This window comes from Sphaeramia orbicularis, chromosome 13 (genome assembly GCF_902148855.1).
Source record: "Sphaeramia orbicularis chromosome 13, fSphaOr1.1, whole genome shotgun sequence".
In the NCBI taxonomy this organism is placed as follows: domain Eukaryota; kingdom Metazoa; phylum Chordata; class Actinopteri; order Kurtiformes; family Apogonidae; genus Sphaeramia; species Sphaeramia orbicularis.
The window spans coordinates 40,384,118-40,410,508 of NC_043969.1; the positions used below are offsets into that span (position 1 = coordinate 40,384,118).

Sequence of the window (26,391 nt, forward strand, 5' to 3'; positions counted from 1 at the left end):
GCAGCTGAGGCTACTTGCATGGACTGAAGCTAGTAAATGCATCATTCCTGTTTTGAACTTCATTTCCCATCACGCAGCGTGCTCGTGTGCTTCTGTGACTGTCAGGCAATTCTGTTCCAAAATGACTAATATCTCTGAAAATATTGGTCAACTATACGTGCCAAATTGGCCGGGTTCAAACGTCTCAATTTGTCAGAATCGTAAATGCAGCGTTCCTGTTTTTAACCTGTCATGCAGCGTGGTACTGCACTTCCGTGATTCCAAAATGAGTAATATCGCCAAAAATGTTGGTCCTATCAACTTGCCGAAATATTTAATGTGGAGACGGGTCTATTCCTCAACTGTACGTACTAAATTGGCCAGGTAAAAATGGGTCATTTTGTCAGAATCCTAAATGCGGCATTCCTGTTTTGGACTTCATTTCCCGTCATGCAGCATGGTACTGCCCTTCTGTGATTCCAAAATGAGTAAAATCTCTGAAAATATTTGTTCTATCAACTTGCCGAGAAATTTAATGTGGAGATGGGACTTTTTCTCAACTGTAGGAATGAAACTAGCCAGGTAAAAACATCTCAATTTGTCAGAATCGCAAATGCGGCATTCCTGTTTTGGACTTAGTTTCCCATCATGCAGCGTGGTACTGCGCTTTCGTGATTCCAAAATGACTAATATCTCTGAAAATGTTGGTCCTATCAACTTACCGAAATATTGAATGTGGAGACGGGACTATTCCTCAACTGTACGTACCAAATTGGCCAGGTAAAAAGTCTCAATTTTTCAGAATCTGAAATGTGGTGCTCCTGTTTTTAACTTCAATTCCCATAATGCAACATGGTACTGCACTTCCGGTCAACATTTCCCATCATGCAGCGGTCCCCACCACATTCTACAGTCCACATCTGGGGCTAATTGAACGGACTGACGTTAGTAAATGCGTCATTCCTGTTTTGAACTTCATTTCCTGTCATGCAGCGTACTCATGTGCTTCCGTGACTGTAAGGCAGTTCTATTCCAAACTGACTATTATCTCCAAAAATATTGGTCCTATCAACTTGCCGAGATATTTAAGGTGAAGACGGGACTATTCCTCAACTGTACGTACTAAATTGGCCAGGTAAAAATGGATCATTTTGTCAGAATCCTAAATGCAGCATTCCTGTTTTGGACTTCATTTCCCGTCATGCAGCATGGTACTGCCCTTCTGTGATTCCAAAATGAGTAAAATCTTCGAAAATATTTGTCCTATCAACTTGCCAAGAAATTTAATGTGGAGATGGGACTATTTCTCAACTGTAGGAATGAAATTGGCCAGGTAAAAATGTCTCAATTTGTCAGAATCGCAAATGTGGCATTCCTGTTTTGGACTTCATTTCCCATCATGCAGCATGGTACTGCGCTTCCGTGATTCCAAAATTACTAATATCTCCAAAAATGTTGGACCTATCAACTTGCCAAGATATTTAAGGTGAAGATGGGACTATTCCTCAACTGTACGTACCAAATTGGCCAGGTAAAAAGTCTCAATTTGTCAGAATCGCAAATGTGGCATTCCTGTTTTGGACTTAGTTTCCCTTCATGCAGTGTGGTACTGCACTTCCGTGATTCCAAAATGACTAATATCTCCGAAAATGTTGGTCCTATCAACTTTCCGAAATATTGAATGTGGAGACGGGTCTATTCCTCAACTGTACGTACTAAATTGGCCAGGTAAAAATGGGTCATTTTGTCAGAATCCTAAATGCGGCATTCCTGTTTTGGACTTCATTTCCAGTCATGCAGCATGGTACTGCGCTTCAGTGATTCCAAAATTACTAATATCTCCAAAAATGTTGGACCTAGCAACTTGCCGAAATATTTAATGTGGAAGTTGAGACTTTTCCTCAACTGTAGGTAGCAAATTGGCCAGGTAAAAACGTTTCAATTTGTCAGAACCGTAAACGCGGCATTCCTGTTTTGGACTTCATTTCCCATCATGCAGCATGGTACTGCGCTTCAGTGATTCCAAAATTACTAATATCTCCAAAAATGTTGGACCTATCAACTTGCCAAGATATTTAAGGTGAAGATGGGACTATTCCTCAACTGTACGTACCAAACTGGCCAGGTAAAAAGTCTCAATTTGTCAGAATCGTAAATGCAGTGTTCCTGTTTTTAACTTCATTTCCCATCATGCAGCGTGTTACTGCGCTTCCATGATTCCAAAATGAGAAATATCTCTGAAAATGTTGGTCCTATCAACTGGCCGAGATATTTAATGTGGAGACGGGACTATTTCTCAACTGTACGTACCAAACTGGCCAGGTGCAAGCACCTCAATTTGCCAGAATCGTGCCGATACATATAAACGGACGCTGTGAGCCCTTCCAGTATTGATATATATAGTAGAGACTGAAGGTGTCGTTTTGTATGTGTTTTTTTATTTTTCCTTACCAGGCGTCTTCTCTCTTCTTCAACAGTAGTTAACAGCTGGGAGAACTCTTTGAACGACTGAGCTGAAAGACAAAAAGAAAAGAAAAAGACATTATTTCTACAACGGCGTACTAAAGGTGAAGCAGCTCTCGTATGTTTGGTCAATAAATACAGCAACATTTATGGCACATCATTCGCATATTTGGTCATAATTATGCAAATACAAGGATCTGCGTGTTGTCAGATGATAAAAAAAAAAGGAGATATTAAAAAAAAAACAACAAAAAAAAAAACACAGCGGCTCAGTCATTAAACGTCAGATGTTCCTGGCACCCTACGAGCGCTGTAGCATGAAATGTTTGTTTGCACTGCAGCTACAGAGCTTTCAGTGCAGCACATTTTAGAACCTAATAAAATCATGCAGCTGTCCAATTTAAAACCAAGACTTGCAGTAAAAAACAATACTTCAATTGAATGGAGCCCACTGATTGCTTCCCTTTATTTTCTTTCCCCCCGCTAGGCTTTAAAATACACTGACACTGTGTAGGGGAGACGGATGTGGCGAGATGCCGTACGTTCACGCCATCTGGGCTTTACTTCGGTAGCTTATTATATTCTGCAGGGCCAGATGAATTCAGCATACAGCACATCGAACCTCATCTGCCAGAGAATTGTGCCTTGATAGCTTCACAGCTTCATTAAATAGAGGGCCAGATACAGTGTGGCCTCTGTTGGTCAGCCCCCCGTGTCACCCCCGGTTCAGCCATTTAGCGGCAGTTGAGCTGCTCTGCCTGCCAACACGGTAACATCATTATCAGCCACGGCGGCCTGGCATGGAGACCCATGCATCATCTCAGACACTTTGGTCCATTTACACACCAAAGCTTTAAAAAAAAAAAAAAAAAAACAAGAAGCAATGATTTTGTGCCAGTAATCCTGCAGGCAGCCTGGCCTCCTATTAACACCACTACCTCCTTTATCAACAGTGCAAACCTCTCAGGGGGTAAAGGGCACAGCTGGAGCCGTTGATGGGACAAGATTAGACTCAGAAGAAAGGAAATGGTGTCAAAGTGAGGTTACTGCTTGCATATCATTCACTGGTAAATGGAGGAAAGGCAATAGACCTGATGAATCACTGAATGAAATAAAATTTGCAACCTCAAGAGAGAATGGAATAGAAATGATGAGCAGATATTCATGATAGAGAAAGATCTTTATATTTCTTATCTGTTTTATTGGTATAGATATTGCCTTTCTGCTTCGTATGTTACCAGGGCTGTGCAAGTATCACAATGTGCTCTGTTATGCTACAAATCACTTTCTTTACACATAGATATTTTTGTCATTTTTAGGACATTTACATCACAGGTGTCAAACATGCGGCCCGGGGACCAAATCCAGCCCGCCGAAGGGTCCAGTCTGGCCCCTGGGATGAATTTATAAAATGCAAAAATTACACTGAAGATACAGGGTGACAAAAAAACGGGAACTTTTTAACAATCCAATAAAACCAAGAGTGATGGAAGAAAAATATTTTATTCATAGTAATTGAAACCTTCAACCATGCCATTTAAGAAACAATGATGGAATTTTCATTTTTTAAAAATTACTTCCTGTAGATGGCGTCCTCCCGTACAAATGCATTCTTGAAATCTGCTGTTGAGATTCCTCATTGACCGCTGCAACATCTCAGCTGGGATACTGTGAATCTCATCCTGAATTCTCTGTTTTAACTCATCCAGAGTTCTTGGTCGAGTCGTGTACACTTTACTCTTGAGATAGCCCCGCAAGAAAAAATCACAAACGGACAAATCTGGCGATCTAGGGGGCCAGGGAACGTTACCGAATCTTGAGATCACACGGTTACTGAACAATTCTCACACAGCTGCCAATGGTTACTACCAACTGACCCAAAAAAATGGGAATTTGGCAGACATGAGCAAGTGGCAGCACTGCGAGACAGTGACCTTAAGCAAGTAAACACAACCCCATTTTAGTAACCATTGGCAGCTGTGTGAGAATTGTTCGGCCCATTGCTGGAAATAAATTCAGTTCATATCGGTACAATCAAATACATTGACATCTCTGGCAGAACTTCACAGCTCTTTATTCTAAACATTAATGATAATTTTAGGTCATTTTTTTTTAAATTTTTGTAAAGTAGAAATACTACATATACAAGGTGGGGAAGCAAAATTTACAATATTTTGAGGCAGGGATTGAAAGACAGTGTATGACCAATTAGTTTATTGAAAGTCATGAGAATTTATTTGCCACAAGAAAATGGACATAATAGAAAATGTTTTTATTCTATGTGTCCTCCTTCTTTCTCAATAACTGCCTTCACACGCTTCCTGAAACTTGCGCAAGTGTTCCTCAAATATTCGGGTGACAACTTCTCCCATTCTTCTTTAATAGTATCTTCCAGACTTTCTGGTAATAGTTTTGCTCATAGTCATTCTCTTCTTTCCATTATAAACAGTCTTTATGGACACTCCAACTATTTCTGAAATCTCCTTTGGTGTGACGAGTGCATTCAGCAAATCACACACTCTTTGACGTTTGCTTTCCTGATTACTCATATGGGCAAAAGTTTCTGAAAAGGTATGGATAATAGTGTTAGGTATGATTATGACATCAATATATGTTTGGTTTCAAAACAATTGACGTAGTGCCTGCTGAGAAAAAACAACTAAATGTTCATTGTAAATTTTGCTTCCCCACCCTGTACGTAGTTCCCTCTTATTTGTAAATAAGTCAAAATGTAGAAAGACACAGACCTTTTCATATGTTCTTTTCTATATATTATTTATTGTTCTACATCAGGACATAAGATGTTGATCGTGCAGTATGACATGTACTTAAGTTCTTCGCTCTATTTCTAAACTTATCAAACTTGTTTCACTCCAGCAGGCTGTAGACATCTCTCCAAGACCAAAGGATTGACCTTCTGAGATAGTGGGCATGTAACTTTTCTAAAAATGTAAATTTCTTTGGCCACATCAATCTTTTGGCCCCATTGATTCCTAGATAACTGGCGTAGAATGTGAATGTCACTGCAGGAAGTCATAGAGTGAAATCAATAAAAGGTCAGGTGAACCTGTCTTCCGGCACATACAAGATCTCCACGTTATGTGTGGAAGTGCGGAGCATCAAAGTGGACTACACCAATACTGCATCAAAATCACGGCTGGCATTCACACAAGGGTCTGGCTATGTCAGTCAGAAAGTGCAGTTTCATTGATGAGGAGATTGATTTCAACAGACAATTTCAGTTTTTTTATTTTTTTTTTCCCAAGAAGTGATCATGGCCTTTTCTCATATCGTGATGGTCGACAACACAGTAGAATAGTTAGTGAAGAAAATGCTCGGTTTAAAGTGAGAGTTAACACACCAGTACAGTCCAACACCTTGGTTTGTGTGTTTTTAAGTGCATTAACCCTTTCATGCATAGTGGTCACTACAGTGGACAGTTACTCTACAGCTTTAGGTTCAAGGTTCAAGGTTCAAGGTTTGCTTTTATTGTCATTTGACAGTACAAGTACTACAAACGAAATTTCATTCAAGAAGATTAGGGACTTCAGCCGCTGCCGGTCCAGCGCCGCCACAAGACCCATCCCTCTACGAAACTGCGTTAAAGTACAGAAGAAGATAACTTTACTTTACTCTTGTATATTCATGGGTTTTGTTGTTTTAGTTCCATATTAACCAACACAGTGGACAGTTATGCATCGTCTCATAAACTCCAATTTATACCATTATTGTAACTTTGCTGTTCTTGATTGGTTCTTGAGTGGAAATCGATTGTTAAAATTTATTTTTTGCATATTATCTCCATGAAGTGAGTAATAACTAGTATTAGAATATGTTAAAATGTGAGAAAACATCAGATTAGCTGCATTAAACATGGTTTCATTTCACTGTTTTCATATCACTTTATGATATTGGGTTTTAAATACATGTTTCTTTGCTTCAAGAATAAAATTCATGGTGTAGCTGAGTGGACATTTTTGTAATTCCATGAAAAACAGGTTGATTTAAAAAAAAAAAATCAATCACTTTGTTTTTTTTTTCATGCCTAAAGAGGAATAAAAACACTCAGGAAAAAAAATCTTGATTAAGGTTCTCATAATTCATGCATGAAAGGGTTAATAACCATATTTCATCACAATTGTTAAGTGAATTACATTTGGATGGATTTATAAGCTTCTGAAATGGAAAAAAAAGTGGATCTGATGTTGAACCTCATAGGACAACTTAAAAAATATAAGTTTTGGCAAACATTGGTACTGATGCCTAATATTGGGCTTCTAAACCGAGAATCTTGGAAAATAAAGGCTCCAGCAATTTAAAAAAAAAAATGCATTTAAATTTCACAGTTCGGTTGATGTTCAATTCCATGTTGACTAGGCTGACTAGGAAGGTTATAATCGTTATTAACCCTTTAATGCATTAATTGTGAGAACCTTAGTCAAGATTTTTTTCTTCAGTGTTTTTATTCCTCCCTAGGCATGAAAAAAAACAATGCAATCAAGGTTTTTTTTTCTGTGGAGTTACAAAAATATCCATGCATTTAATTTTTGAAGTAAAGAAACATGTTTAAAACCCAATATCAGAGAGGGATATGAAAACATTGAAATAAAAACATGTTTAATGCTGATAATCTGATGTCCTCTCACATTTTAACATATTCTAATGCTATTAATTCCTCACTTCATTGAGATAATGTGCAAAAAAAAACCCTTCTTGTCTAACAAATAACAATTGATTTACACTCAAACATGTTAGTGCAGATCAGGTTTATCAAAAACAGTAAAGTTACAGTAATGGTATGAATGTCAGGATATGAGATGATGCGTAAGTGTCCACTGTGTCGGCTGATATGGAACTAAAACAACTAAACCCATTAATATACAAGAGAACAGCTGGAGAATAACTGTCCTCTGGGGTGACTTATGCATGAAAGGGTTAATTACATAAGGAGAAGGGGTGGGAGTTTATAAGTTGTACTTCTTCTCACTCCTTTTCGAATATGCATTATATGTCTTATGTCTAATGTTTAAGTGTTTTGTTTATCTATTTTCTGCTGTTTTGACATTCATATTCCAAATAAATTAGTGCTGGGCAACAATTGAAATTGTTAACCGCAATTAATTGCATGGATTTCTGTGATTAATCATGATTAATCGCATAGTTATAGATAGATAGATAGATAGATAGATAGATAGATAGATAGATAGATAGATAGATAGATAGATAGATAGATAGATAGATAGATAGATAGATAGATAGATAGATAGATAGATAGATAGATAGATAGATAGATAGATAGATAGATAGATACTTTATTCATCCCATAGGGAAATTTACATATGTGTGTGTGTTTTGGGGGGGGGTTGCCGGCATCAACAGCGTGTATTACCTTTAAGTGATATTTCAGACTGGAAGTACTCCGGTGATAAAAAATAATTCCACATTGCAGTGCTCACAAACAACTGTGTCCTTCTCAACCGCCCCATCTGAAGACATTTAAAATGAAAATGTCCATGTACAAGACCGCTACTTTTCTCCAGGTTTATGTCCACACCAGTTTATTTCCAGTTGTGAGTGACTGACAGGAGTCTTAAGCCCACCCCAAATGCTGTCATTGGTTAAAACGCACGATGACGCCGATTGTCAAACCAACCCTGATCAACATCCCCCTCTTCCTGTGACCCATGGTTTACCTACGTGTATTCACAGAGCCAGAGCAACGGACTTTCAAAATAATATGTGATGTTCAGTTGTTAAAAGCAAGCAAAGAAGGCCCTGTAGTGGTCGGAATAAGTTGCACTAACATATGTTTTGTACTTGCGGTGTTACCATCGCCAGTTCGGACATAAAAAGACATGTTTCTTTCGCTGTGTTTGTATAGCCCGAAAAACGTTTGCCTGTGAGTATTTTATGTTCAGTTGTTGTAAGAATGAATAGTATCAAATATCTCTGATGTGAACCTTTGTTGCTGGATAAAAAGATGTTGTAAATCTTAAATTAATCTGTAAATGCTAATCGTTAGCATGTCTATGGATTTTCCCATTCAAGTTAGCATCGAGCTAGCGATCTTTTTCCCATTCATTTAAACATATAATGCGATGTAAATGTACTAAGGCAATGAACAGAACTGAGACATATTTTGTATGTATGTTGCAGTTTTACAGTGAGTCTCAAGTAAAAGATTTGGAGAGAAATTTTCGGCGTCCGGCCTTTCTTGGTAAACCTGTTGTCTATCTGCCGAGCTAATCGCTACACACACACAAGCAGAGGCAGAAGAATAGGAGTTAAAATAAAATGGCATTAACGTGAGATTTAAAAAAAAATTGTCGGCGTTATTTAACCCTTTCATGCATAGTGGTCACTAAGGTGGACAGCTATTCTACAGCTGTTCTCTTGTATATTCATGGGTTTACTTGTTTTAGTTCCATATCAGCCAACACAGTGGACGCTTATGCATCATCTCATAAACTGCAATTCATACCATTACTGAAACTTTGCTGTTGTTGATGGGTTCTTGAGTGGAAATCAATTGTTAATTGTTATTTTTTGCATATTATCTCCATGAAGTGAGTAATAACTAGTATTAGAATATGTTAAAATGTGAGAAAACATCAGATTAGCTGCATTTACATGGTTTCATTTCACTGTTTTCATATCACTTTATCATATTAGGTTTTAAATACATGTTTCTTTGCTTCAAGAATAAAATTCATGGTGTAGTTGAGTGGACTTTTTTGTAAATCTATGAAAAAAACCCTGAAGCTCATTGTTTTTTTCATGCCTAAGGGGGAATAAAAACACTAAAAAAAAAAAACAAAAAACTATAAGGTTCTCATAATTCATGCATGAAAGGGTTAATGAATGTGTTTACGCGGTAATAATGCGTTAACTTGCCCAGCCTTAAAATAAATACATCAATCAATCAATGTTTGTGGATGCATTAGTTCAGTGTTTTTCAACCTTGGGGTCAACTCCTCACTTGGGGTCGCCGGGAATTCAAACGGGGTCGCCTTGAGAAAATCTTCATAAACCTGGGAATATTACCAGCAAAGAAAGTGATCGCTTTATCATGGAAAGAAATGCGAAAAAACGAACATAACAAAATGACTCAAAGAATCGTCTTTATGTTTACCACTTGAAAAAAATCACCTACACTTTAAAAGACAAACAAGACATTATTGAAAAAGTGCGGGGCTGCTTCATTAATTATATAAAGAACAAAGATTTGACATATCTGTCGCAGGTATCTGGGACATCATAATTAGTCCCTGTACAGGTCCACAATCATATGCTGTATTCTGACAATACTACTCATCATCTAGAAGGACGGACGGATGGATTCAAGAATTGATTTTAAATGTACTTTTTTATCTGTTTAATTGATTGTTTATATGGCTCTATTTTGTACGCATGTGTAAAAAATCTAAAATATATTATTAAAAAAAAGGGGTCACTAGACATTTCTAGCAATTGATTAAAATAAAAACAGCTTACTAAAAAAAAAAATATGGTGAGTTGACAGAGACAATCACAATACATACAGTGTTTCCACAGTAACTACGGAGCCCCTGAATGTCCAATCTGATGACCATAAAAAGATGACAAACTGTATTTTACATCAATTATTTACATGTATCCATAGGATTAGTGGACCAACAGGTATTAACCCAGTGTTTTTCAACCATGGGGTTGCCTGAAATTTCTAGTAATTGATAAAAAAAAATAACATTAAAAAAAAAAAAAACAACTTACCAATAAAAAATATATGGTGAGTTGACAGAGACAATCCCAATCCATAAGACATGACAAACTGTGAGTCTGAAACTGAAGCACTGTGGTTCTGTTTATCTGTCAAACGTTCATTGTGGTCGGTTTCAGATGCTGCAGCTCTTTCATAATTCATAGTTTGAGTTCTTGTTTGTTCAGTATTAATTGTCAGTCTTGTAAATCCAAGCTGGACTGACTGTACATATCCTGACCAAGGAAAATAAAATTCTCACTTTGTGCTGTAATCTACACCTGGTTTTTCTGCCTCCGTCCATAATAATATACAATATATAGACTACATATCGTCTAAAATTAACGTTTATTTGCAACGTAGTATAGCAAACCATTACATGATCAAAAACAAATTAATTTTAGCAAAAAAAATGTCTGGGGTCGCCAGAAATTTGTGATGTTAAAATGGGGTCACCAGCCAAAAACGGTTGGGAGCCACTGAATCAGTTGGACTAATTTGATGCTCAGTTCATCCAGTTTCTAATAAAGTGAGAGTTAATTGGAGACAAACATAATGTGTTTCCAGAGTCAGGATGGAACAGGTATGATATCACCCAATTAATCAGTTATTGGCTTTTCCTGCTCCAAACTACCATTATCATATCAGCCTTTCAAAATCCAATATTGGTTTTCATTAACTGGTTTGGAGCCAATAAACCAGGCTGTTGAATGTCCTGGGAGAGCAATGGTAGATAGGCTACATGGTTATAATAAAGACAGTTGAAGAACCACAACGTTCTGCTGCTGTTTTTCATCTATAACTTAGACTGTACAGACTGCAGAGGTGATGTCATCATATCTGTATCTGTCCACGATCTGGTCACAATCGAAAGATGTGTCGGTAGCTTCATTTTTTTCACCCCGGTCGTGATGAAAAAGGTGAAAGTTTGTGAGATAATGATCATTTTGGTGTTTGTAGTGATGTATACCAAATGTGACAAGATTCAGTCCACAGAGACATTTCACATTAACCCTTTATCCGGCAAATGACTATTTTTGGTAATTTACAAGACAGTGACAACAACAGTTGCAGTGAGGACAGTGAGTCAACAATCTCAGGTCAAATGTGGTCTGCAGGGTCTGTAAGGTCCACCTCTGCATGAACAGTGAGTGGACCTGCTTTGTTAGGTTTTTTTTGTTTCAGTTCTAATACCTGCACTGCAACTCATAATTTTAATAGTTTTGATTGAGTTAACATTAAATTATAAATTATTTTTAGCTTTTGTTTAACCTGTCTCTTATTTTTGTTTCAATTTCTTTATTTATTTCCATCTTTTATGCACTTTCTTTTTTTTTAATGTTTCATTCTGTTCTTGTCCTAGTATTAGTCTATGATTTTAATGTAATTTTATTAGTGATGTCCGATTATATCGGCCCACCGATATTATCGGCCCGATATTGGCATAAAAATGTAATATCAGTGAATATTGTTATCTTTTTTTTTGCCTATTATTAAAACTAATAAAATAATGCCTTGATTTCACAGGCGTTTACCGACACGTAAATGAAGCATTGTTTGTAGCTGTAAGAAATGTGCAGTTTTCAAAATTGTACAGTAGAGTTACCATACTGTAATAGACTCATGGAGGGAGGGAGAGAAAGTAAATAAATATGGCATTTTTTCCACAACTGAAGTTGAAGTATGTATTCTTTGCACAGACAGTGTTTACATTTTGAAAGCCTTGGTGCATTTGAGAATGCATCCAATGGGGCATCACAATAAAATTAGGCATGATGTGTTAATTCCATGACAGGAGATATGTGATGTTACCTAAAATTAGTTTAATATCCCACATATATCGGCAGCGGTATCGGTAGATATAAAAATTGGAAATTAAGCGTTGGACAATATCGGCATATCGGTTTTTGGCAAAAAAGCCAATATCGGACATCCCTAAATTTTATGGGTTTCTATGCCTTTGTAAAGCATTTTGAATTGCCTTGTGTATGAATGGTGCTATACAAATAAATTTGCCTTTGCCTTGCCTTACCATGAAGTAATGGTACTAATGTAAGGAATGATGTTCAAAGGGATAATGTGGATGTGGACAGGGGTCTGGATCAGCACTGATGTTAGTCTAATGTTCTAAAAGTGATGTTCTTTTCACCTTACATGTGTTTTTCTTATATATATATACTTGGATATTTTTTTGCCACTTACAGGTAAGGAACCAAATATGGTAACTTCACTTTCACAAAAGTTAAACATTCTTATATTCTCCAATAACACAGTAAGGTTGAAAATTTTAATTTTAGAGTATTGCGATGAGTGCCCTATAAAGGGTTAACATCTCTCAGCGACACGTGTCAACATCTTAGCAGAGAAATTCATGCTTAACTAGGGCTGCATGATATTGGAAAAAACTGACATTGCGATTTTTTTTAACCCTGCGACATATATTGCGATATGAAAAAGTACTCAGGAGTATATAATAGTTGTGTGGTGCTGACGTAAATGGTCAAACAAATTAATACTATGTTCTTCTAATGTTCTAAAAGTAATGTTCTAATGTCCTAAAATACATGCTCCTTTCACGTTACATGTTTTCTTGTATTTTTTATCTATACTTCTTGGACTTTTTTTTTTTTTTTGCCACTTACAGGTAAGGAACCAAATACGGTAACATAATTGACTTTGATTTTTACATAACAATAAAAAATTTTGAAAAATTCCACAAAAGTGATAAAAGTCATGTTACGTCCTCCAATAACACACTAAAGCGGGGTACACACATAAGGATTTTCAAAATCTGAAGAGATTTTTTTATCTGTTTCAGACCCCACACATGAAGACAAAAAATCAGGCATTGAACAGTTCTGATCGTACAGTGTGTGGTGTGCTCCGATAATCTCAACACAGCACATCACACACATAACGCATCTGTCCCACCACCGATCTAGAATTTAGTCCTCCAAGCCAGAAATTTCGCATGATCATATGTGATCTAACAAAAACGAAGAAGAAACATAGCATGACTCGAGAGCAGAGTCCTGCATGGGGTCATGTGAGGACAGAAAAAAAAAAAAAGAAGAAGAATTTTCGCAGGTACATTAAAATTAAACAAAATGCAAGTGGGTAGCGGGCAAGAAAGTAAAAAAAAAACAAAACTGTGAATGAAAATAATTTGCAGGACATTTGATCATGATGATCATCTAACAAAAACAGCCGATTATCTTTGAGTGTATACCCCGCTTAAGGTTGAAATTTTAAATTTCAGAGTATTTCCATAAATGAAGTATAAAGGGTTAAACTAGACTAGTTACTTTACAATTTTTTAAGACCAATTGTGACTTTCTTGGCTCATAAAATGATCTTTTAAATAGATAAATATCATATAAATTGCAGCACAGTTCAAATGAAAACTTGTCTCTTGAAGTTCGGTCTAATGGGGCAGTAGGGGTGGGACCTCAGCTCTGTCTAAAACCATTCAGAGTATTACCTCTGAAAAAGCTAAAGCCACCATTTCCTCATTGTGCCATTTCCATCAGGCTTTCCTATTGGGACGCTTCAAAATGTGCATAAAATATGTCAGCGGAATCATGCTTATTAAAGACAATTACAAAACGATTTCACCATTTCAATGGCGTTGTTTGTTCCATTGTTGTGTTCTCCACAGTTTAGATGAAAGACCCCCCATGTGAATTTGCCATTGTCCCTGTGACACAGTCAATAAATGGCTTCCCGCCACAGCGCTGTCATCTGAGCCCATTGAACTGTTCCAGCGGTTTGCACTGTAAACACACTCTGCAACATACAAGGTAGGCAGCTGAAGCATCCATTGTTCCAAGATGAGATCAGCATCGTTCTTGACTAAACGCCAGGGAACTGGTGTGTTGCCTCAAATTAAAGCATGTTTGATTCTAATGAGGCTTGGATTTTGCTGTGGATTTTCCCAATAAGCATAATTGGTCTCCTGCACCCCTGCCCATCATCCAACAGCCGCTGCAGCTTTGCGAGAGAAAAGGAAAAAGGGCTATTCATTAAGCATTCAGATGAACATTACAGTCTCATGTAGAGGAGGTCGATATCCAGTCTAGCCCTCACAGATGGACAGTAATTCAGCAGTCTAGAGCTCCATGAGGCAAAGGACTCTGGCGGGGGATAATGAGCACGGACAAAAAAAAAAAAAAAAGGCAGAAAAAGCAGAGGCCAGACTGAGTGTCCTGCCCATTAGAGCCGGAGAGGCCCCTCTGCACAGCTGCTTTCATATTCCTGTTGGAGGCGATAGGTCCGCACCTCCATTAATCTCTGACACTGATCACAATTAGTCCCTCTGATCTCTTAGAGGCTTGAAAAGAAACAAGGGAAGCATCATAAGCAAATCAATAGCATTAATTATACATGCTTCGCAGACAACTTCAAGATCTATACAACAGCCAAATCCCATTCTGTGAATTTGCAGAGTATGCTTAACTCTTTAAAACCTGACGTGTCATCGCTGACACACCCTGCACATATGCAGTTTGGATCAAGGTTATTATCGTTAAGGAAAACTAACGAAATGATGAAAACACTGAAACATGTAAAAACATTTTCATTAAATGAAATAAATAAAAACTATAATTAAAAGAAAAAAACGATAACTGAAACTGTATTGTGTGTAGGGATGTGAATCATTAAGAATTAAAGATTCCAATTCCATTATCGAGTTTGCTTATCGATCCGATTCCTTATCGATTCTCTTATTGATTCTCATTGGGTGAGGGAATAAAAGAGTACAAACAGGTGTGTTTGCATTAACTGTCTTTTATATTTCCATCTCTGCACAGAAAATATAACATATACAGTATGGACCAATAATAAGAACAGATGACCCTGGGCCCAGTTCGGGGTGGGGGGTGGGGGGGTGCAGTGAAAGTGAAACTAAAGACACTTTACTAATTCCTCTATTGCTGCCTGTCCACTACATCAAACCAGTTCGACTCGGCTTGGTCCTTCTCCCGTTGTTGTGCACCTCATTTCCTTTCCCCGACCTTCGGAAACTTGTATTTGAGGAGTTACGACGTTTGTTGCCCGAACTGGAACTGAGCCCTGCGTTCACTCTGCCGCTACATTCACAAGCATCGCTAAGTAACACATCAAATACGTGACATTCCTGTAAATGAATCCCATGCTGTGGAAAAATGTTTGAATAAATTGGAGGGATTCCACCCTTTTGAAGACATGGAAGCTTTGACAGTGTTCCAGTGGACCTGGTGTCGTCTGTTTAGACCGTTTCTGCCTCAACACCATGTTGGCTACGTTCTGACCAAAACAATGCAGCGTACGTGTGACGTCATCGTGCATGTGCAATGAAGGTGGAATCGATAAGCAGAATCGTTAAGCAGGCAGGCAAATGATTCCAAGGAATCAAGCTACTGGGATCCGGTTCTCAAAAAGAACCGGTTCTCGATTCCCATCCCTAATTGTGTGTTTACAATACTAACTAAAATGTATAAAAATTCTGGGTAAAATTCCTTTTGTTTCGTCTTTGTCAATGTCGGATTGATATAAAATCGATTTATTTCCCTCAAGCAATTTTAGCTGATGACATCATATGATATTTAACGGTCTGTCACTTCTTGTCACTTGTCGTTTAGTCGTCTTCTCGTCCCCACTCTACCTGGAAACATGGAGACTAAAGTTGGGAAAAAGCAGCAGAGTCCTGTCTGAGATTTATTTGAATATGAAGGTGAGAAAGATAAAAGATATCAAAAAACTATAACTAAACTAAAACTAAGCATTTAGAAAATAACAAAAAGTAATAAAAACTAGCAAACCTGTTCCAAAAACTAATTAAAACTAACTGAATTAGAGAGAAAAAAAAAAGTCATAACTAAATAAAACTAAACTATAATGAAAAATTCTAAACTATTATAACCTTGGTTTGGATGGCTGTAACACTTTCACTGTTTGTGCAAATGGAAAAGTTCTAAGGGGTTCTGAAACCTGAGACGTTGCACTTTATAGACTTTATTGGGTCATTACGGTGATTTCACTCACCTATAATAGAGGCTGGAGAAGAAGCTGTTTGAGCAGTATTTTAAAATGCAGTAAATTGTAAATTCCTGCTAGATTTTGAAAGTTCTAAGTGCTCTAAGTGTACTCACAGCATATTTTCTAACTTTTTTATACTCAAAATTAGAAAAAAAAGTCCAAATGGACCATTTTAGGCTGAGACCAGCTCCTGAGAACTCTGATGAAACCTTTCCATTAGTATTAAATTAAATTTAATAGTCATACACATGGTCTTCAGGTGTCTGATGTATGCATATCAGCAAATATTTTTACTCTAGTACTTTTAACTTATACAGGGTACTTGCTCTTTATCCAAATAAAAATTCCAGACTTTTTACAGAAATTTTCAAAACTACTATTTTTTCTCTAAGACTTTAACTTTATGTACTTTTATACTTGTGTGCCTAGTTTTCTGGTTGAGACTCGACCTGTTGTGTGTAGTAGAAAAGTTCATTTCAATAAATGTGTGAATGAACGCTGCAAAAAAGGAAAATCTGACTTTGATAAACCGACTTGAATTTGGAATATTTATCTTGAAAGATCATTTGTTAGATTTATTTACTTATTGAAACTTAATCTTGTTAAGATTATTTGACTTGTTCCAAGAATTTTCATCTTGACCTACCCCACTTAGATATTACAGCTAATTCTACGCAATATTTATAACAAAACTGGCTCCATTGTTGGGGGAAGAGTATGGAGGACACAGGAACTGTTTGACCTCAAGAAATGTTTCTTTGTTTTATGCAGTTTTGCTAAAACACATCTATTGAGTCATTACATCTTCATACGGCTGTATGTACAGTACAAACAAAAAGTTAAGCAGATTTTTAATTTTTTGGGCTATTTTTTTCAGCTGGGATTCTTGCACAGTGCTTTTTTACTTTTTTGTGTGTGAATTAAAGTGAAAGAATTTTTTTTTTTAATGACCAGACATAGTTTTATTTACAAATGGCAAAAATGACAAAAAAAAAAAAAAAAAAATCCTTAACTTTTTGTTTGTAGTGTATATACTGTCGGTAAAAAAATCTTACTATGAATACTTGAAACAAGTATATTCTGTTTAAAATAAATTCTATAATCCTTAGATAATATTTTCTCATTTTAAATGCAATATTCTTACTGCGCTAGCAGATTATTTTACTTAAAATATGACATTTTAACCCAATAATGACTTTCATTTTCTTATTCGTTATAGGCCTTTTTTTGCAGTGAATGAATGCATAATCCGCAGTAAATTATGTTTTACTAACAGAAATGTTTTCAAAACATCATCAATCACAAAAGTGCATGAACATCACACAAACAAGTTTCACTAGAATCTTTCCAGTATCGACGTTAGTGAAATCATATCAAGTTTTTTAATAAATGTTATAAATTATACTTCCTCCCACTCCTTTTCAAATTTGTAAATGAAGTCTTTTTTTTTCATATACAGGTTTTTCATGTTTTCTTGTAATCTGTTTTATTTCTATGGACTAATTAATTTATTTTGTCACATATTCGAAACTAATATACCTTCCTCACGTATTTCTTTTCTTCTTATGTGCCTTTGTACATACTCTAAAATTCAACTATGAGAGAATTATTTTTGAATAATTTATTAAGACTTTAATACAAAATTCCAGACTTTTTAAGGTCTGGAAAACAGCATTTTAAAATTCCCTACTTTTTAAGACTTTCCAGACCTGCACAAGCACCCTGTTATATGGACACTGAGATTGAGGAATATGGATTATGGGTTTTGGTGACATTTCTAAAAAAATGCCTGGCAGTCGAGACAAGGACACTGTGTCCAAGATAACAAGACAGATTTGACGTAAACTGGATTTATTTTAGGAATTTGAAATGATCGGTTGTCATGTGGTCTTCCATGTTAAAGTGTCTGGACGCCAGAAAAAGTTCAGGACACTAAGATAAACATTCAATTAATCAAATAAATGAACTTAACATATTTTGCAGCTTCATATGTCATCTCACTTTTTACTTTGCAGCTTTAGTTTCATTCCAGATTCCTTTTTTTTTTTTCATAACCCTTGTGTCCAAAACCATGCATCTCCAAAAGTACTGATAGTGACTGTTTGTAATAACTTCAAGGACAACGTGTTACTGACTGTGTTGACTTTCTAATGCTTCTTTCTGGAGCTAAATATACTGTTATGAAAACATATTGGAGGAGCTGGAAAGTGTCTCATCACATAATGTAAACAGGCCTGAGTGTCTGAGCTCATGAAAGGTTTTAGAAATATGTGGTTCTTACAATAAAAACATGTCATGTTTTTATTGAGTATGATGCATCGGTGGAGATAAATGCCATGTCTAGACAGATATTTCCCTAAACAGGAATCTTCCCCCTTCATTTTCTAAACAACTTGTGTCCACATGACCAAAATATCTTAAATGTCCAAATGTAGAAACACACTTCGACTGTTCAGATAAACCAATGTTTCTGGTGCATTTTAAGCCGTGGACCCTCAGATAATGTTGGACGCAGCAAATGCAGAGATTTTAGGCATAAAGTTGAGAACCAATGAAGTAGTGATGTGACGTTCACGAATGAATCGAATCTTTTGAACAGCTCTTTGAAATGAACGATAGGAACCGAGTCTTTGTAAAGAGCCGTTCTTTTTTTTTTTTTTTTTTTTTTTTTTAAGGAGGTAGTGTCTGATTGCTTGTCAATTTAGCGTCACTGGGGAGGCATTGGGCAGGAGGAGAATGTTCCAGCAGAAATAAAAGAGTGCTTGCACACTGTGCATGTCTCATGGCCAGAAGTTAGCAAAAAACACAACAGTTTGAAGTGTGAGGTGAGCATACTGGAGGAGGCGGAGCTGGAAGACTGGTTGAAACCGGAGAAAAGTTTGAGAGTGAGTGAGTGACCACCTGTGAGTAATTATCCAAAGAAAAATGTTATTTCATTCGAAAAATTTTTTATTTTCTTCTTCATTTTTAGGCTACAGACTAGTCCACATAATGTACTGTGATGTTTTTTGTCAAATTCCAGCATTTGCCTCATGTCACTTAACATGTCATGTATTTAGCCCACACATTTTAACTAACTATTCTTTTTTACGGTAAGATAATATTTACTGCCACACCAATTAAACACCTTTAAAATGTAGTGTCAATCATCACATGTAGCCTATTTAGTCATTAAAACATTAGTGTTTCAAAATTATGCAAAAAACATAAAAGAGCCAGTCTTTTGAACGGCTCTTTTCAGGGAACGGCTCCTGATCAAACGGCTCCCTTCAAAGACCCAAAAGTCCCATCACTACAGTGAAGTTCCAAACATACTTTACAGTAACTAAAAAAGTCTTGATTTGATTTGTCAAAGACTATTTTTTGTGTTCTAAAGATTTCGCCTGAATGCTGGCACATGTCCATCACGAAATGCATCAGTACTGACCACAATCTCCTGCAGGTAAAACACAGACTTGCACACCCACATAACCTACATTCAGATGCATGTTCGTAACAGAAAACACCGACAGGCATGTGGGAATTGGGGTGTGATGCCAATGTTTTGTAATTATTGATTTTCCATATACATACAAACCAAACTTTTACTTTGGAAGATGTTTTTAAAAATCCTAGTTTTATTAACCGAAAACACTGTTGATATAAGAACAGGAGGCCCAAACTAGAGAAAGATTTTTGTTTTTGCAAAAAGGCTAGATTCAGACCAAGGTTATTATCGTTAACGAAAAATAATGAAATGACGAAAACTAGAATTGTAAAAACATTTTTGTGAACTGAAATAAATAAAAACTATAATTTATATAAATTTATGTGGTGGAAAAGCCGGGCCCTGGTGGACCCCAGCCTCACCACAGTAGTGTATTCAGTACCTGTCTGCTGTTCTAATCTAAGAAACTAGCCTGTGAAACATGCTCAAAAATCAGTTTTCTTTACATATTTGAAGGTTTTTCAAAAAAGTAACGCAATAATTACTTTCCCTGGTAACTAATTACATTTATGAAAGAGTAATTCTGTTGCTAATCCAATTACTCTTTTGGGAAAGTAACTAGTAAGTATAATTAATTACTTTTTTTAAAAGTAATTTGCCCAACACTGCTGGTAACTATTTGGGTCTTTATGGGTTAAAGCAGATTTTCATTTTGTCTCCTTGTATTTGACAACAGCAACTTTATCTAATTTCGCTTCAACTTAAGTGCAGAAAACTTGTAAAGAAGACGATAAATATGTGGAATATGTAAGTGCACCTGTTAAACTGTGACAGATGCATTACTGTGCGAGTCTGATTTAAGCGAAACGATACACAGACATTTAAGAAGTCATTGCTATTAGCGTCAAGTACAAAAATACTTCACATCATGCGGCACTTAGACCAATCTTTCAACTAAATATATACTTAAAACAAAGAGCAATTACTGCATCTTCAATAAGCATTTAGCTTCCACTGAGCGCAGGAATACTTAAAACTGACTTTCTTACCGGTTCAACAAACTCAAATTTCTTTGGAGGACCATCTTCTTCCTATAAATGCAGATCCCCTTATGTGGTGGAAAAGCCGGGCCCTGGTAGACCCCAGCTGGGCCTTGGTGGACCCCAGCCTGACCAAAGTCATGGTATGAAGTACCTGTCTGCTGTTCTACTCTAACTATAATTAATTACTTTTTTAAAAGTAATTTGCCCAACACTGCTGGTAACTATTTGGGTCTTTATGGGTTAAAGCAGATTTTCATTTTGTCTTCTTGTATTTGACAACAGCAACTTTATCTAATTTTGCTTCAACTTAAGTGCAGAAAACTTGTAAAGAAGACGATAAATGTGTGGAATATGTAAGTGCACCTGTTAAACTGTGACAGATGCATAACTGTGCGAGTCTGATTTAAGCGAAACGATACACAGACATTTAAGAAGTCATTTCTATTAGCGTCAAGTACAAAAATACTTCAAATCATGCGGCACTTAGACCAATCTTTCAACTAAATATATACTTAAAACAAAGAGCAATTACTGCATCTTCAATAAGCATTTAGCTTCCACTGAGCGCAGGAATACTTAAAACTGACTTTCTTACCGGTTCAACAAACTCAAATTTCTTTGGAGGACCATCTTCTTCCTACGAATGCAGATCCCCTTATGTGGTGGAAAAGCCGGGCCCTGGTAGACCCCAGCTGGGCCTTGGTGGACCCCAGCCTGACCAAAGTCATGGTATGAAGTACCTGTCTGCTGTTCTACTCTAACTATAATTAATTACTTTTTTTTAAAGTAATTTGCCTAACACTGTCAGTAAATGATCAATCCAAGCATAAAACAGCTTCCGAAACCACCTCCATCTAATCACACATCTGAGGCATACACATCCAACCTTCAAATACAGGATCTGAACACTTTAAATCAATGAAGGATAAGAAATAAAATGACTGGAAACTTACCGATGTTCACCTCATCGTCTGTCTCTGCATCTCCTATGCACTCGAACTGGAACTCCTGCAGGGACTGGGAGAACTTCTGGACGGCAGCAGAAAGATCTGGAAAAGGAGAGATTCTGAGAGTTATGAACTAAGCATCATGTGATTGAATTATATCCTCATGAGACCCAGGAATGCATTTTTGTCCTCTGTAGGGAACAAAATTCAGACAGTTTGACTTAAAAAAAAAATGTTGTCCATTACACAGGACATTCCATTAATCCTGTAAAGCCCTGAACCATTAAATCATTGACAGAAAATTCCAGTTCTTTGAAACTGGAGCCTTTATTGGTCCTTCTGAACAACCAAATAACATTTTTTTCAAATATCAGTTTCCATGTATGAGTTTCAGTTCTGTATCATATTTGATACATCGGGTCTCAATGCTCATATGAACCATCTCGGACCCTGAGAACCTCTGGAACTGGTCTTTTGGTGCCCAGAGTCAGGACTAAACAGGGTGAAGCTGCGTTTCAGTTCTATGCAGTTAAATTCTGGACCAGTCTTCCTGATGATGTGAGACAGACTCTACTCTGACTATGTTTAAGTCCAGGCTGAAAACGGCTCTGTTCAACTGTGCATAGAACAACTGAAAGGGTTCTATCTGCACTCTTCTCTTTTACTTTAGTTTAATTGATTATTATTTATGTTTTATTGATTATGTTTTAATTGTACTTGTGTGTTTTAACCTGTCTCTTTTCCATTTTTGTAAAACACTGTGAATTGCCCTCTCTGAAAATGTGCTATACAAATAAATTTGCCTTACCTTACCTAAATGCTGAAATATTATTTTTGAACAAACAAAAACATAATATAACACAAACATGTCTAACAAATTTTAATTCCTCTTTAAAACTGGCAAAGTTCTACCTCCTTCCTCATTAATGACAATCTTTTTTTTATTATTATTTATTTATTTTTTTTTTTTTCATTTGTGTTGGGAAGGGAGTGGCTCCATTGTCTGTTGTCCTGTATTGTGTAATTTTATTGTTCAAGGTTCAAGGTTCACTTCAGTGTCATTACATGTAGAATATACATGAAACGACATCAGCACCCAGGACCAGCAATGTATACGATAAAAATCCTATAAAATGAATCCTATATTAAAAATAATAACAATAAAATCTGACAATAACAGTAGACCCTAATAATAAATAATAAATAAATAATGCATAAATACTACAGTGCAAGATTAAAATGAACTGCATGTTTATGTATTTTTGTGTATGTGCTCATGTGTTTATGACCCCTGCTGCACACCGAATTTCCTTTCCTAAGGATAAATAAAGTTGAAAGTTGAAGTTGAAGTAATGTCACTGGAAAGGCCTCAAGTGAACAAATTCCTCCCCCCTGGTGGATTATCTGTGTATTGCATGTATCTAATTGTATACATCAGGTTTTTCAAGAAAAAAAATATCCCCCTGATTATGTAGAGGGCTTCAAAACTCATGCATCAAATATGATACGTTTGGCGTTATAGGGTTAAAAAAAAAAAAAAAAAAAAAGTATTAAAATAATGCTAAAAAAAAAAAAGTAGCTGAAAATACATTATGCAATTTCCAATCAAGACAGTTATTTAATGTAAAAAAGCTAAAATCTTTATTGTCCTGTTTCCAGTTTCAGGAGGATATATAGAACGAACAGACGAACTGACAGTATTTGAAAATAGACAGTAACATCCGTGAAAGGAGTCTTTACAACCTTATATTATTACACTGGTCAACAACAAATTTATTGTTTAAGTTTTTTGAGCTGATTTAGGATAATTTTGGTGTGCTGAATCCAAAAATCACATTCATTTTGCTCAGTCAAGTCAACTTTCTGAACTATGCTACATATTGGCTTTTTAACATTTTTGCTTACATTTATGGGCATTTTCACATCATATGATACAAAATTCTTTCATATTTCTTGCAACAAACAAGTTCTGAAGATTTTACTTTTGCCAATTTATGATTAATGTTTTTTTAATATTACAGGTGAATGAAATGGCTTCGACTAGAAGATCTTGCAAAAATAAGCCTGACGTATTCTGCTACATCTGCGGTGAATACACCATTGTACCTAACAGGAATCAAGTCACAGGTTTCATAAAATGTGCTTACCAATCTTATTTTGGTATTAATTATTATATTTTGTGAGAAGATCCAATTTTTCAAAATCAAATTAGCAAAAAAAACCTGACCTGATTGAGAAAAACAGATGTCATTTTTGGATTTAGCGGTGCAAAATGGTCCTAATTCAGTTGAAAAAACCTAGACAACTTGCAAAAAACAGTTTTGTGTAACCTAGTGTTATGCAATTTCCAATCAAGACAATTATTTAACGTAAAAAAGCTAAAATCTTCATTGTCCTGTTTCCAGTTTCAAGAGGATATGTAGAACGAACAGACGAACTGACAGTATTTGAAAATAGACAGTAACATCCATGAAAGGAGTCTTTACAACCTTATATTATTACACTGGTCAACAACAAATTTATCGTTTGAGTTTTTTGAGCTGATTTAGGATAATTTTGGTGTGCTGAATCCAAAAATCACATTCATTTTGCTCAATCAGGTCAACTTTCTGAACTATGCTACATATTGGCTTTTTAACAATTTTGCTTACATTTATGGGCATTTTCACATCACATGATACAAAATTCTTTCCTATTTCTTGCAATAAACGAGTTCTGAAGATTTTACTTTTGCCAATTTATGATTAATGTTTTTTTTAATATTACAGGTGAATGAAATGGCTTCGACTAGAAGATCTTGCAAAAATAAGCCTGACGTATTCTGCTACATCTGGGGTTTCATAAAATGTGCTTACCAATCTTATTTTGGTATTAAACTTGGTGACCGAGATAAAGTTTGGGCGCAGATTGTGAGAAGATCAAATTTTTCAAAATCAAATTAGCAAAAAAAACCTGACCTGATTGAGAAAAACAGATGTCATTTTTGGATTTAGCGGTGCAAAATGGTCCAGTTGAAAAAACCTAGACAACTTGCAAAAAACATTTTTTTGTAACCCAGTGTTACTATTGGCAGGTTTGCAGCAAATTGTTGAATGTTTAAAAGCAGCAGCTAAATATTTCAATGTACACACCTTTTATTATGTAGGCTTGAATATCTTTCCCTCAAATAACCTTAGTGTCGGTGCATATTTCCACATTTCTCACAGTCACATCTCTGGCATCAAAACGCTGGAACTTAAAAAAAAAAAAAAAAAAAGAATTTCTTCACAACTTAAGGGAGCTGAAGAGTGAAAGAATGCAATTTTATGATCTGCTGACTGTCCAATTCTGTGTCTGCTGACATTCATACACCCACTTTTATGACTGACTCCAATACTTGCTATATTTACTTCAGCGCTTGTCCATTGATCATAATGCCCAGATCTGTCCAGAAAAAATAATCCCAGCTGAGTATCCTAACCTTTGTGTCAAAATGATATAGTCCGCGCAGACAGTTAAAAACTCTCAGAAGAAATTTCCACGTTACACTGCTGGGAATTCACTGTGTTTATTGTGATGAAGTGCCATCCTAATATTTTCAGCGTGATATTTGACAACCTCTGGAGAAAAAAGGCTTAAGCTTTTCAGTCTCACCAAGTTTCCAGCTGGAAAAAGTGGATCCTGTCTCTTATTTAAAACAACCATTGGTTATGTCAGTATAAAAAATATATATATAGATCTCAACAGCTGCAGCTCTAATTGTAAATTTATGCTCCAAAGTTAATTTTAATGAGTTTTAAGAGCACAGGGGATCTTGGATAATTCAACAATAAAGGATATAAGCATCAATTATAGATAATTCTCAATTTTGCTCATGAGAAATTAGGATTTTTTTTAGTTACACAAGAGAATTCCTTTCATGTTCACAATAAATTCAATGTGGCAATCAGACTTAAACCACTTTGTACCAGAGGGGTCAAAGTCATTTTAGTTCAATATGATCTTTGACAACTGTGCTCTACATATTTACACCTGAAAATGAATTGATCCAAAGTGATTGATTTCTGCAAAGGTCTGCAGCGGCTGTGCTATTAGATCCACAGGCGTCAGAGTTGTCAGCTGTTTTTCCAGTCGTCTTTTATAACGTTCTTTCGTACCTTCGACTTACCGACACTCAAACAGAATCAGACACAACCAATTACTTTTTGTAGCGATGAGTCAGGAGGCAGAGTGTTGAGTGTCTGTTCAAGGATTAGTGGTTCGCTTGGTTAATAGTAGGTTTTTATTTGCCACGTTCTGCCGACACAGTAGAAAACCTCATGTTCCGCAAAGGTTTTATATGCAATAAAGGCAGCGAGAAGTTCATTAAGGTTTGTTACCTCTGCCAAAGGCTTTATGTTTTCATTACTGTTTGTAAGTTTATTTCGGAGTCAGCTAGGAGGCATTGTCTGGACTGGTATCCATCACCAGCCCAGCCCACATTCCTCACATTTAGAGAACAGAGTAGTAGAGTCATGTCTAATGGAGTCTTAACAGGAAATTAAAGCTGCCAATCACATGTTCAACACATCCACGTGGGTCTTTAAAATTTACTACACCCAGATTTAAACAGATTTAAAGGAGAGGCGCACAGGTTTTGTTCCTTTCAGACTACTTGGATTTCAATACGCTGTGGTAAAAACAAAGACTTTTCAGACATTTGGAAGTACAGGGGTTGGACAAAATAATGGAAACACCTTCACCTCAAGATGATAATGCCCCAATCCATACAGCTAGAATTGTTAAAGAATGGCATGA

At 36.2% G+C, this 26,391-nt stretch overlaps 1 protein-coding gene across 6 annotated transcripts in view; it reads right to left on the reverse strand.

Annotated features, from left to right (window-relative positions):
• arhgap42b (Rho GTPase activating protein 42b) overlaps positions 1–26,391 on the reverse strand; it is a 313,806-nt gene that overhangs the window by 211,791 nt on the left and 75,624 nt on the right. For all 6 annotated transcript variants that reach the window (XM_030151784.1, XM_030151783.1, XM_030151782.1 and 3 more), the window contains exons 2-3: positions 21,622–21,717; positions 2,431–2,492 (exon numbers count right to left, since the gene is read on the reverse strand). In XM_030151784.1, the coding sequence (XP_030007644.1) occupies positions 2,431–2,492; positions 21,622–21,717 (158 nt within the window). The remainder of the gene's footprint in view (positions 1–2,430; positions 2,493–21,621; positions 21,718–26,391) is intronic.